The sequence below is a fragment of the Chiroxiphia lanceolata genome, chromosome 5 (assembly GCF_009829145.1).
Source record: "Chiroxiphia lanceolata isolate bChiLan1 chromosome 5, bChiLan1.pri, whole genome shotgun sequence".
Lineage (NCBI taxonomy): Eukaryota > Metazoa > Chordata > Aves > Passeriformes > Pipridae > Chiroxiphia > Chiroxiphia lanceolata.
The window spans coordinates 65,871,004-65,884,291 of record NC_045641.1 but is presented as its reverse complement, the minus strand read 5'-3'; the positions used below and the strand labels follow the sequence as shown (position 1 = coordinate 65,884,291).

The window sequence follows — 13,288 nt, the reverse complement described above, 5'->3', positions numbered from 1 at the left end:
GCATCTCCTATGATTTGAAACAGCAGGTTTTTGAGCAATAGGACAGCAGCAGTGAAGAGAACCATGTGAAGAAAAGCAGATGCTGAAATCTACCAGATACTGCAGAGATTTATGAAACAGAAAAGCCAGCTGAGAGACAGAGAATTTGTTTGTGTTCTACTGTATAAGATTTTCTTCTGGATGATTCAAATGAGAGGGTTATTTGAAAGATGAAATCCCCTGCTTTCAGCCAGGTGTAGCTAAAGACAGCAGTTAGTGAGAGGAAAAGTGGGATACTGAGATCACTGAATTTCCCTCACAAATTCTTTCCTTCTTAGCATTATTTTAAACTAATCCTAGTAATAAACATGATTTTAAAATATCATTTTACTGTTGTGTGAAAGTCACAGACAATCATTGTCGTGGTAGGCTTGAGGGCTTCCTAAGCAAGAAGGTTGTGAAATAGTGTGAAAAGATACGAAAGAAGGTTCCAGCAAAGTAGTTCTTGATCTTGAGGCCTCAGTCTTTGTTGAGATATTGAATATGATGGGGTCTGCAAAAGAAATCTGAAGATTCCAACTATGGCATCCATCATTTCAGGTTGGAAGACTTTGCAAGAAGCTCATCATGGTATACATGACATGGACCATACAGTAAACGAGTCTCTGAAAAGAGACTTGTAACAGAAAGTGTTCTCTGTTCAAAATTGCACTGAATAGTCAATAAGATTCTGACAACATGATGCTGGTTTGGGGACCAATAAGCCTTTTTGCTTTTCTGGTGCTGCCTGCCAGGGAAAGGCAAATCTTGCATTCTGGCTTTGGAGTCTGTTTTGTATTAGTGTGACAGGATCTTTAACAGAAATTGGCATCATATAAGGATTCACCGTCCTCAAGGTAACAAAATTTGTACGCAACAGAGTTATACTTGGAAATCATTAATTGCAGCTAAAAAAAAAAATTAGTTTCTAAATGTGAACAACTGCTTCTTCTGTCAAGCACAGATTGCAAAACTTATTAAAATGTAAAATACCGCTTTGTTTCTACTGCCTGAGTGTGCACAGGCCTTGGTTCTGAATCTCACATACTGTGAGAACAATCTGTGAGGGTATCTTGTGCTGAAGGCAGGGAGGCTAATGACCCAATGCTTGTTCAGTCAGATTGATGCTTTACACTGACCCAGAAGAGGACTCCTGTGCCACTTGTACCAATGACCCCTAGAAAAACATCCAGCCTCCAGAGCTACCAGACAGGAGCCCTGAACTGTTATCAGGCTTTTTATTTAGAGCAAAGGAGAGGCTCCATTCTACCAACAGAGCTGTCTGCAGAGGCTGTGTTCAACAGTTTTTTTCCTCTTTCTTATTTCCTCTGACCTAGGCTAATTGCTTCTTTCATCTGCACAGAGATATCCTGACTCCAGAGAACGTCAATTAGTAGATTTGTTGATTTTTCTCCCCCCTCCCCTGTCACTGAGGAATGTAGCCTAAAGGAGTGGTTCCCCTCTTCTCACCCCATGTTGGATCTAGTTATCAAGTGACCTCAGGATGTGTTGGATCAGCTTGTTGACCTCATGAGAAACTAATTATTTGAGAGAATCTGTGATTTCTTTTCTACCAGATCAGCAAACTGATGTAATTCACCATGGACTGCAGTATCAGTAAAAAGGCAAGAAAAACTAATGTTGAGAGATGGGGCAAAAAGGAACCCAGTCTTCAGAAGTGGTTCCCTCATGAGAACATGTAACATAAAACTACACCTCCAGCAATGGTCCTTTTCTTGCAATATTAAATGTTATATTGTCTCATTAGTTAAACAACATAAAAATGTAAAGACACAGACTCCATGAAATAACCTCATCCAATTTGATTCATACTGACAGAACACGCAGAATCAATCAATCCTGACGAACACAATCCCGTGAAGAGGTTTTAGTTGGAGTGTCTGCACCTGGAATGGGGCAATCCCGGATGTTAGTGCAGACTGGGGAGTGAGATGCTGGAAAGCAGCGCCATGGAAAGGGACCTGGGGGTCCTGGTTGATGGCAAATTCAATAAGAGTCAGCAGTGCCCTGGCAGCCAGGAGGGCCAACTGTGTCCTGGGGGGCATCAGGCAAAGCATCGCCAGCCAGTTGAGGGAGGGGATTGTCCCACTCTGCTCTGCACTGGGGCGGCCTCACCTGCAATATTGGGCAATTTTGGGCACCACAATGTAAGAAAGACATTAAGCTTTTAGAGAACGTCCAAAGGTGGGCAACCAAGATGATGAAGGGCCTTGAGGGGAAGCAGTGTGAGGAGCAGCTGAGGGCACCTGGTGTGTTCAGCCTGGAGGAGACTGAGGGGAGACCTCATTGCAGCTACAGCTTCCTCAGGAGGGGAAGAGGAGGGGCAGATATTGATCTCTTCCCTGTGGTGACCAGTGACAGGACCCGAGGGAATGGCCTGAAGTTGTGTCAGGGGAGGTTTAGGTTGGATATCAGAAAAAAGTTCTTCACCCAGAGGGTGGTTGGGCACTGAACAGGCTTCCCAGGGCAGCGGTCACAGCACCAAGCCTGACAGAGTTCAAGAAGCATTTAGACAGTGCTTTCAGCCACATGGTGTGTTTCTTGGGGCTGTTCTGTTCAGGACCAGAAGTTGGATTTTGGTGATCCTTGTGGGTCCCTTCCAACTCAGGATATTCTATGATTCTATGACTGCAGTCCACTCCCTGCTTCAGAGGCTTCATCAGTTGCTATGCTCATGTGTCCTTTTTACTTGGCTCATCATGTTTGTTGTCACCTCATACCTGTCGGGAAAGGTGTGGATGGAATTCTCTGAGTCTTATTCAATGAATGTTCTCCCAACGCTGTTTTTAATTAATCCCGTTTAAAGGGATTCATTGTTTTGTGGGTAGGGTTCCTTTGCCCCAGGAATTTTAAATATTTTGATTATGAATACATTACTGAGCCGAAATTATTTTCTTAAAACATCAATAATCTTACTACTCCCTTAGTACTCTCTGACACTGAGAGAGTTGCTAGGAAAACTACTCTCATAGGGAGGTGAAAGAGGAAGGAAAAAAAGGCTGGATCAGAATGGGAAAAACATGGAAAAAATCTCAGTGGATGTGGGTCTTTATCCTAAGCTCCCAGTAGTGGGTAGCCAATATACTCTGCCCACACAGATTAAGAACTTGCCCCACATCCTCTATCCACTTCCCACCAGTGACAGGAGCAGCAGATAGCTCAGGCCATACATGCAGAACACAGAGAACAGTCGTGTCAGTGGTCACCTCTTCAACAGTTTGTCTTCAGCTCTTTTGGGGAAAAAAAGTGTTGGCCAGATGGGAGTACCCCGATAGATTGACTGATTTCACATTTGGAATCACTAGCTCATTTTTACAGTAAAAAAGAATGAAGTGAAAGGTACACGTGTAGCATCTTAAATTATGCATGCAGCTTTTACAGTGATATAAACTGCTTTCAAAGGAGAGTTTTGCTCCCCTTAGTGATGTGGCTTCTTTTTTTCTGAAATATTGTTCTCAAGTCTGTCTTGTAAGAGCATTCAAGCACTTATCTGACTGTAGGAAATTCAGTACCATTATTGAACTTTGCAAAAAACTCCATGTGTAATTTGTTTTGATCAAACTTTTAGACTAACTTTGAAGCAAAAGTTTTAACTGTGGAACCAACAGCACCCTTCAGAAAGACAAACTGCTGGCACCAGCCTGCACAAATGATGCAGGTGTGGTGTCCCTCATATCCTTTGGAGTTCATGAGCTCTGATCCACAAAATGGTAAAACTCTGGACTCTCACTGTGAGTTTAGGGCACATGGCTGGATTAGCATTCACTTGCAGGATTAGCATCTGCAAATACATTTTATTTGATGACTATTTAACATAGAATACTTAAGAGTCCCTGAACAATGAAGTAGAAACAAGATCTTCCATCCCTCCCTGGGTGAGCTTCCTATTCATGAGACCAGCAAGTCATGCCACCACCCTATAGCCCAATAATTATATTTGCAAAATAATGTGACTTCAAAGGAGGAGGAGGAACACTTTCAGTATCCTCCTAGAATAGTCTCAGCTTCGGAATGGTTTATACCTTGGAGCAAAAGCATTTTCCTGGGAATAGACTGACATGGTTTTAAATGCCCTTCATCCTTGAGGCTGAAGAGGTTTCCTGTGATGACTGTGCTGCCAACCTGTTTGCTATGAGTTATACAGAAACTAAACTTGTAAGTCCTTCTTAGGTGTGGCCTGAATGTGGCCAATTTATCCGGCCTCTGTGGCACTTGGGGGAATAACACCTTGCCTGAGAATTCAGCCAGGCTGGGACATATTTTAGGTACCACACTCTAGGTTTTACCAAGATGGCAGCAATTCTAAGCACGTGCAAAGCAGGAAGGAGGCTGCAAGGCAAGGGACTGGCAGAACTTAGTTGCCTGAGGAAGCTGTTTGGCAAAGCACGTGCTGGGATCAGGCGGGATTTATGCACCTAAATCCTGCCTAAATACCTAATTTATGGATCTAGGCCAATGTAAGTCTAGCCGTGCTGCATGCACTTGTCTGCTAGAGGGAAAGAAAATGATTCTGCATGGTGGAAGGTATCCACTGTTCTGGAAATCAAGAGCACTTGCTCTACTCTCTAGTGAGGCTGCATGGAGAAGTATCAGGACATGAGCATTACCACCCCAGGAGCCCATAATGCATGTGATTTCCCCCTTGCTGTTGTCAGGCAGCTTTTCGCAGCCCTTCACAGGAAGAGTCATTACTCACTTTACTCATCATCTAAGGGCTCTTGCTCTTAGGACAGAAGGGAACTGTTTATAGAATAAATTGTTTTCCCCAGCGTATCTTTCCTCTGGTAGTCTATAAATCTCAGGTGCTGTCAGTGGTGAGTGGAAATGAAGGGTATTGCTGGATAGGGAGGAATTCTTATCTTGTATCCAGTTACTTAAAAGTGACTCCAGGTCTTCTCACATGTACACTGCTCTTCATGTCTGGAATATCTTGTGTGGGGCAACTGGGATTTAAGGCTTTGACCACATGGCGTGGTGGGGACCAAACCACACAGCAACTTGTCTGTCAAATTTTATTTTTCCCAAGGTGTTGAGAACGGTAGAGAGGACAAAGCTGCTACACAGAATACTCTCAGTTGCGCATTTCACATGTTCTGTGGACAGAGGAATACCTTCAGACATCCCAGCTTTACTGCTTATTCAGAAAGTGGTTTTGCAAAGCAAGATTCTCTTAGAAACACCACGGCCACGGCACACTTTTAGTCATTTACATTTGTCATGTGTAACTTATACCGAAGGGGTGTGTGGCAACGCATAAATGCACATGCAATTGGATTATTCGCGTGAATAAAAGTATACACGCAGGCACAGAGATTCGTTTTTGCAGGCGCAAGTTTTACCTGCATTATCATCACCTCCCTAAAACACTGAAAACTCTGAAAATACCTAAAACACTGAAATCCACGCCGTATCCCGGATCTCTTTCGGAAGACGGGCACGCAGCGCAGATGGTACGATTTGCATGAAGGAAAAAGATGGCACAGTTTACACGAAGGAAAAAGATGGCATCTCCTTACGCTCGCTTATGAGGACTGAGCCTTTATGTAAAAAAAAAATAAAATAATAATAAAAAAAAAAGCCTGAAGCCCGAGGGTGTGAGAAGAGGGAGGACATTCGACAAAACTTTTAATCTCCTGTGCCGTTCGGGTCCCGAGGCGGGTCTGAGAGCGGCGGAGCCCCGCGCTCGGAGCCGGCAGCGCTGGGATGCGGAGGAGCGGGGCCCCCCCGTGCGATGGGACCCGAGCGCGGGGCTGGAGCCGCGCACCGCCCGGGCACAGACACGTCCTGACGGGGCCTCCGCTCCTCGCATCCCGAATCCCACCTTCCCTCCCTCCCTCCCTGCGGGACAGCCCCGGCCCCTCCCGGCTCTCCCTCCGTGCCCGCGCCTCCCGCCCCTCCCGGGCGCGCCCCCGCGCCCCGCGCGCCCCCGCGGCGGGAGGGGCGGGGCGGGGACGCGCGGGGCGGGGCGGGCGCTGTGCCCTCCCTTCTCTCCCTCCCCTCCCGTCCCCTCCTCTCCCCTCCTTTCCCTCCCCTCCCCAAGGTGTTGGCGGCGGCTGCGGCGGGGACGCGCTCGCTCGCTCGTGCCCGCGCCGCCCCCCCCGCGCCCGCTCCCCGCGGCTCTTCCCGGCTGCGGCGCCTCGGCCATGGCGGAGCTGAGCGCTGAGCGGCTGCGGGCGCTGCCCGGCAGCTGGAGTTACGGGATCAGCCAGGGCGGCCGCGTCTTCTTCATCAAGTGAGCGCGGGGCCGGCGCGGAGGGGAGCGGGGCCGGGCCGGGAGGGGCGTGCGGGGAGCGGAGGGGAGGGGGAGGTGGGAGAAGGGGACGGCGGGGCTGCGCCTGCCTGACTCGGTCCGTGTGTCCGTCCCCGCAGCGAGGAGGCGAAGAGCACGACCTGGCTGCACCCGCTCACCGGAGAGGCCGTGATCACCGGGCACCGCCGCAGCGCAGGTACGAGCCCTGCCCGCAGCTCTGCCCGAGCCCCCGGCCCTGCCCCGCTCCGCTCGGGGGTCTCGCCGAGCCCCGGGCGGGCTCAGCCCCCCGTCCCCCGGTCCCTCGGAGCCGCCGCAGCCCCCTGGGACAACTCGTGGTCCCGCTCTCCCCGCACTCGGCGCAGTTGTTCGCCCCGGGCTGAGCGGGGCTCACATCGCCGAGCAGCCCCTCGTGTCCGGCTCCGCTCGGCAGTTCTTTAAAGCGCCTTCCCCTGCCCACGAGTTGTCCCTCCGTGCCTGTGCAACGTATCTGTCTTCGCTCTCTCTGCGTTGCCTCGCATCACCCCTATAACGCTGTATAGTTACCATTAGAGACCGCCGTGTTCCTCTCGTGCTTCTCGCTGCCTATCCCGTCTATTCACCTGCGTAGCATCCTTTCTCAGTTTAGCACGAAACCACTCGTCTTAATCCTGTTTCCGGCAGTACCTAGATTTAACCACGATAGGTGTACTAAAAATGTAGAGTCTGATTTCACTAGTCACCCAGACACCCTCTTTTTTTCTTCCCTTCACTTCCATCTAGGCTGAGTCTGTGTGGTTTCTAAGTGACTGAGAGAGATGGAATAGGTAGGAGGAAAAGGGACTTGAAACATTAGAAATAACTTGGAGGGAGGAGGGTGGAACCAGTCTTTGCTTCTGCTGTTTTGTTCCACTCTGGAGAAGTAGCAGCAGGAGGTGCTGGAGGAGGAGGATTTACAGCAGACACTCTGGAGACCAGGAGCCAAACTCCGACTGCTGGAATTGCACACAGGCTACATATGCCACTGGGAGGTGGTGGAGTGTAGTAATAAGTGCAGTTGTTTTTATGTATGTAATCACTTGGATAATCGCAGGGAAATCTGCAAGTGAATTGGTCTATATCAGATTATTTGCTTTTTATGTTTGGTTAATACTCATGCATTAAGAAATCAGCAACAGCCTCTTAGAAAACTGCAGGCAGCCTTTCTTTTCTTTTTTCCTTTTTTTTTTTTTTGAGTTGAGAATAGTTTGAAAACCACACGTTTCTGGCCATTAGAACTCTGCAGTTTGATTTGCTGTGAAGGTCTGTTGTTTGTAAGAAGTCATTTAATGCTGGGAAATGGAACTACTGATTGCTATCAGGCTCCTTTTGCTCCTGCTTTCAGTGCTCAGATTAAAAAACTAGCCTTCATCTACAGCAATATGCATGGGGGCAGATGTGCTTTGCTCGTTCAACACTAGCATTAGCTGAGTACTAATTCTTTTTTTAAACTATTCCCACTGTCTCTTTTGGCTGATGGTGATTTTCTGCCGTTAAGTGCCTTCTAAAGGAAATGCAGTTTGCTTTTGAGTATCTGGGGTGCTATGTATGTAACATAGCAAAGTTATCATCGGGTAAATTAAACTTATTTCTGAACACAAGAGTGAGGCATGACCTTGGATATATTGACCATGATTTATTAATCAGATACCAAGGTGTCTGCAAACCAAATCTGTTTCTGTAGTTTCCCTCATTCATGTGTATGTTAATGAATCTTTCCATACAGAGATATAATCAAACAGATTAATTCTGGGGTTTGTATCTTGTTTTGCTCTGACCATTGTTTTGGAACCTAGTCAGAATATGTTCAAATGATGTCTTCTTTTAAACAATTTTTGAGTGAATAACACTTCTTTTGGAGATGTATGTTATTGTAAAGCTGCCTATTAAATAATGCTGTAAGGCATGTACTAGACGATGAGGAAAGCTTTGTCCTCCATTATGAATTGAAGTGCTTTTTATTCCTTGAGATATTCAGCGCTGAAAAGGTATTTTTTTGCAAAATTCTATAGCAGCCATAAATACTTCTACTAGAGAGACTTCCTGTTTGCTGTACTTTGCCCAGTGCCATTATCGAAAGATGCCTTGATTTTTCTTCTAGAGAAGACAGGAGTGAAGAAAAATGCCAGACAGAGCAAATAAGCAATGGGGAGGGGGAGGAAACACATAGCCCAGACTGATTTTTTTCTTTTCTTTAGAAAATGCATTCTTGCTTTTATAATTCAATGAAAGAGTGCTGTGTCTCAATCATTATTTTTATTAACTGGGGCAAACTTTTAAGGGTAATGATGCATCTAGAGGTGCATAAATGGACCCAACATCCTCAGAGCTTCCATTACATCAGGAAGCTGTTACTTGAGAAATTGGCTATTAGTGGTGGGGGGGGGGTTTTATATGTGTACTCCTAGGAGTGATAATAGAAAGGAAGAGATGTACCCACTTCCTCCACTAGATTTGCATTGAAAATTATTTTCATGTAAAATGGGATAGAGTTGTAAACACTGCAGGAACACTTGTTAGTCACAACAGTGGTGGAATTATGCTAATACAGTGCTGATGCTCTGTGGTGTAGTTGGTAGGATGCCTATTAAGGTGCTTGTGACTTGCATGTAACTCAGTAGATGGATTTTTGTTTGGATCTTTGCCTTTCAGGTAATTTGATGCTGCTGAAGTTCAAGGCAGAAGGATCTGGAGATGACCATGAGTTCTAGTTACTGGTCAGAGGAAGGAATGTTGTTAAATAAGGGCACACGTAGACCCTTGTTATTACTGGACAATGAGAAATCCAAATCAGATTTTCATTCCTGTAGCTTCTCTTGGCTTGCAGAATTAAAACTGAGACAGTATTGTGAGTCAAGTCTGAAATATTTGTTCACTGGACTAAAGGTTTCAGCATGTGGAATCAGACACACAGTATTTTAACTACCGTGGTGTTAGGGAGTAGACCAGTATGTCCAGCATCATTTCAAAAGGTAATTGGGATGTTTTGCTGCTTGTTTTCCAGACTTACCCACAGGTTGGGAGGAAGCATATACTTTTGAAGGTGCAAGATATTATGTAAAGTAAGTTAAATGTTTGTCACAATACTATAATTTTCAATTACTTTGTCTAAATGTTGCTATAATTTTGAATGTGTTCCAAACTGAACTTAAATGTTACGCTGTAAATCTAAAAGGCTTGTATTCAAGCTTGTAATAGTGTATGTAGCCCTTTGTTTACTGAATTCTGCACAGCTAAAACAATTTTTTGAGTTTTTGCGTTAATACTTCTAATTAAAGCTGGTTAAGGATGCAGATTCAAATGCAGTTTTTGCTGTGAGTGTAACTATCCAGCAAGAAATGTCCTTGCGAGTCAAGAATACCTTGAATTGGTTTGTTTGACATTTGTGTGTTTGTACTGTCCTGCTGTAAGTGCTTTCACAAAGGCAAGCTCTTACTTCATCACAGGGAGAAGAGTCTTGGTTTCAGCCCTGTTCTCTAATTACATTGTTTAAAGCCACACTGAAGGTTTAATTTGGCCGTTTTCTTTGTGGACCTCCTGCTTCTGCTTCTAGCATCGATTTTTTCATTATTCCTTTTGTTCCTGCTTTAGTATGTTTTGAGGAGCATGTTCACCGTGGTAGACTTGCTGTATGTATTGTCTTTTGAATGAGAGACATGGAAATACAGCTCTTATGCAGAAGTCTAGAGGGCGTATTGATTGGATCTATACAAACTTCTTACAAGCTTTTCCTCTCCAGATAGTTAGACCATCCTTATCTGGACAGTTTTAAAGTGGCACCCATGTATATTTGTCAGATTAATATGCTTCCTTTTCTATTATTTAAGAATTCACAGGCTTTTCTCAATGCAGTCAGGAGTTTTTACTCACTGTACTGTGTGTTTGTTTTGCTGTGTTTAAATGAATAGTGTCATCAGTGGGATAACTTAGGAGTGAAAGCTGCTATTAGTCATAGAGGTTGTAAGCTACAGCTTATAGGTTTTTTCTGTGTCTTAGTGTTGAGCAAAAGGTTGCTGCTCTGTGTAAGATGTGTTGTAGACATTGTGAGATGGACATTATGTATGTGTTGCATGGTTTATTTCAAATAAGAACATGTTTGGTTTGATCCTAATCAAAATTTAAAAAGATGTACTGAAGGATAATGCTCCCAAAAATCTATCAGAATGGGTGCTGTCCTTTCTAGCAGGGGACTGCTTGTTAATAGGTGATGGGTTTGTTTTAGTGTTCTGTTCTGCCTTATTTCAACTGGAATGCACCTGACTGAGGACAGGGATTCATAAGAATTTCACCTCCAGACTTCTCTGCAGATTATTAAATGAAGACAAGTGAAAAAGAAAGCTGTGTTTGTGTGTGTATGCAATATAAAAAAAAATTCTTGTAGACTTTGAGATGGAACTTGTTCTCATAGAATAAGCCTATGTGTTGGCTGGCTGTAGTAACTGGAAAATAGTGACTTGAGTTTTCTTGGAATAAAAGAAAGTGTGTGAACAGCTACTGTAGAGCAACTGATGCACTTATGGACAAACTTACCAAGTGGTAGATTGTTTGTGTACTCTTTTCCTTCTAAGATCTCGTGTTCTAGGTGTTACCATAACTGTTAGGATGTACATGGAGCTGATTGCTTTGCTGATAGTGAGCACTAAATAGCCCAGTTTGTATTTGAAAGTTGTGCTGCATCTTTGAAGACGTTGCACAAACACCTCTCTGTGATTTGATAGATGTAGGAGGATGGCAGGGATAGTGCTGTCAGGCCTGCTGAAAGGTTCACGTGGTCTGACCAGTTTGGCATCCTTAGCTAAATATGTGTTTGTTGTGTAGCCTCCCAGGCTGAATTTGAATTTCTGCCCAATGATAGCTTCTCCTTGTAAAGCTGTCTAGCATTCAGCCCTGCTGGTGCTAGAGAAGATGTGAGAGCTAACGTAGACAGGGTGACAACATTATAATCGCTGTCTTATAATCCCAGGCAATGTAACTCTGGGTGATATGTTGATTATAATAATTCTAGTTGTCTGAATTTAAACTACTCTGGGGCTCCCTCACGAGGGACAAACAGGGCTGTTGTGACCACCTGCTATACAAGCACCCCCACATGTGGATTTCTGACTACGCCCTGCTCATTTGTGTGTGCTGATTTGCTAAATATTAATGTTTATAATGTTGATTGCAGCGTAACAAAAACTGTGTTGTAAGTAAATATACTGAAAGCTTGTTTGTAAGTTGCAGGGAAATGAATGTTAGTAGCCTGTTATTGATGAGTTCAGCCACGTGAAACTTGGCTGTTGGATTTCTGTGATGTGTCCGCTAAAGAGAGTTAGACAAGAAGGATAGTCAAGTTTCACAATCACATAAATAATTTGACCTAACTTCTGAGGCACAGCTTCAAATATGTGGGTTGAATAGAAATGTTTAACAACCTTGCTTTATGGTAAGATCTTATGCTAGACTGTGTTTGAAAATAAAAACCTTTTGAAAATTATTCTTCTGGTTCTTTAATAATAGGTCTTCAGTGTTCCAAGTGGGTGTGTTGCTGAATCTATTACTGTGCTTTTTTTGGCTTTGATGTAGTAAACACTGTATAATCAAATTGGGATAATGTCGAGGAGATAATCGTCAGCTAAATCTTAACATTCCTTGGACTGGAATTTCAAACAAATGACTCAGTATAGAGACTGCATTGACATGTGATTATTTTAAAGGACACTGAATTTTTCTTGGGATGTGTATGCTCATTTTCAGAATAAGGAAATACTAAATGGTGACTGTTTTACGCATTTTTTTCTTCTGCTTCCATGACATTGAATTTGTTCTTGCTTTTAGATGGAAAGATACACTGAAACAGGGATAGATAAGGAGTTGTTTCCATTGCATAACATGGTTTTCTTTTGGCATAGGGTTGTATTAGTAAGTTGATGCTGGCTAGTACTTTGACCTTTTTTTTGCGGGGGTGTTTGTTGTTTGTTTTTTTTTTTTTATTAGTAGAACTCTATACTTGCTAGTGACAGAATCCTTTCCCAACGTCCTTCTCGTCCCTTCTAAATGCAAATGACAAAAGGTATCGTTTGTTGTTTGGAGTTTTAAAAAGTGTAATGTGATGATACAGTGTATGTGTTCTCATGAGATGTAGTTCCACTGTTGAGGTGTTTTGTCTCTTTGGGTGTGAGAAAGTCTGATTTTGTTTAGTTAACATTAGACATGTGCACAGAAGGCCCTTAGTTGCCTTTTGGTGGGAACTCTGTCATTAAACTTCGCTGGAGTAATGCTTGGTTTCGTATTTATACAGTAACTCCTACTGAACTTTTACCTGGAACATAGAGCTGTATGACTGTAGAATTGATACATTCAACTATAACCTTTAATACTTTATTATCAGTTAACTGTTGAGTCTTTTGTATTATGAAGTAAAGCAAGGTATGGTAAAACTCCTGAGTTGGAAAATTACGGCACAGCAAATTTGAGATTTTTCTTTTGCCCTTTCCTTCACTGGACTAGTTATTTATGCTGAGTGTCTTGAGCACTCATTGAGCTCTGAAAAGCTAAGGGCTCTATCCCCAAAACACGTCTAAGCTATATGGAAAGCTTAAGTTACTTATGTTATTTATAAGTGCACAAGGAAATGGACCTGTGGGACAATCCCATTACGATACTTGTCAACAGAGAAAATGTACCTGGTCGTCGGCTTCAGACTCCTCACCTATTAAGATCACTGAGAATTTTCAACTTCTTGTTTTTAGTACCTTGTGATGACTTCATAGGCATTGGGCACCAGAGCTCTGGTTTTGAGCACCATAAAATGACATCAGTATACCTTTCTCTCTCTCTCACTCTGTGTTTAAGAAACCTTTTCTCTGGTTAGAACCACGCAACCATCTAAATTCAGGCATTTGCTTACTTTTCTTGCCTTTTTTCTTTTTCACTGTAGTGGTTCTGAACATATCCTGGGATTTTTTTGGGTGCTTTTTTGGTTCTTTTGAAACCAGGGTTATA

General features: G+C 43.8%; 1 protein-coding gene across 10 annotated transcripts in view; it reads left to right on the top strand.

The window, feature by feature from the left end:
• Positions 1–6,174: 6,174 nt before the first annotated feature.
• The window catches only part of PLEKHA5 (pleckstrin homology domain containing A5), a 165,652-nt gene continuing 158,538 nt past the window's right edge, over positions 6,175–13,288 (top strand). For 9 of the 10 annotated variants that reach the window (XM_032687709.1, XM_032687707.1, XM_032687705.1 and 6 more), the window contains exons 1-3: positions 6,175–6,271; positions 6,409–6,485; positions 9,309–9,366. In XM_032687709.1, the coding sequence (XP_032543600.1) occupies positions 6,183–6,271; positions 6,409–6,485; positions 9,309–9,366 (224 nt within the window). In that variant the 5' untranslated portion in view covers positions 6,175–6,182. Of the gene's footprint in view, positions 6,272–6,408; positions 6,486–9,308; positions 9,367–9,750; positions 10,066–13,288 lie in introns of those variants that run through there. The other variant, XM_032687714.1, reaches the window with a different exon arrangement.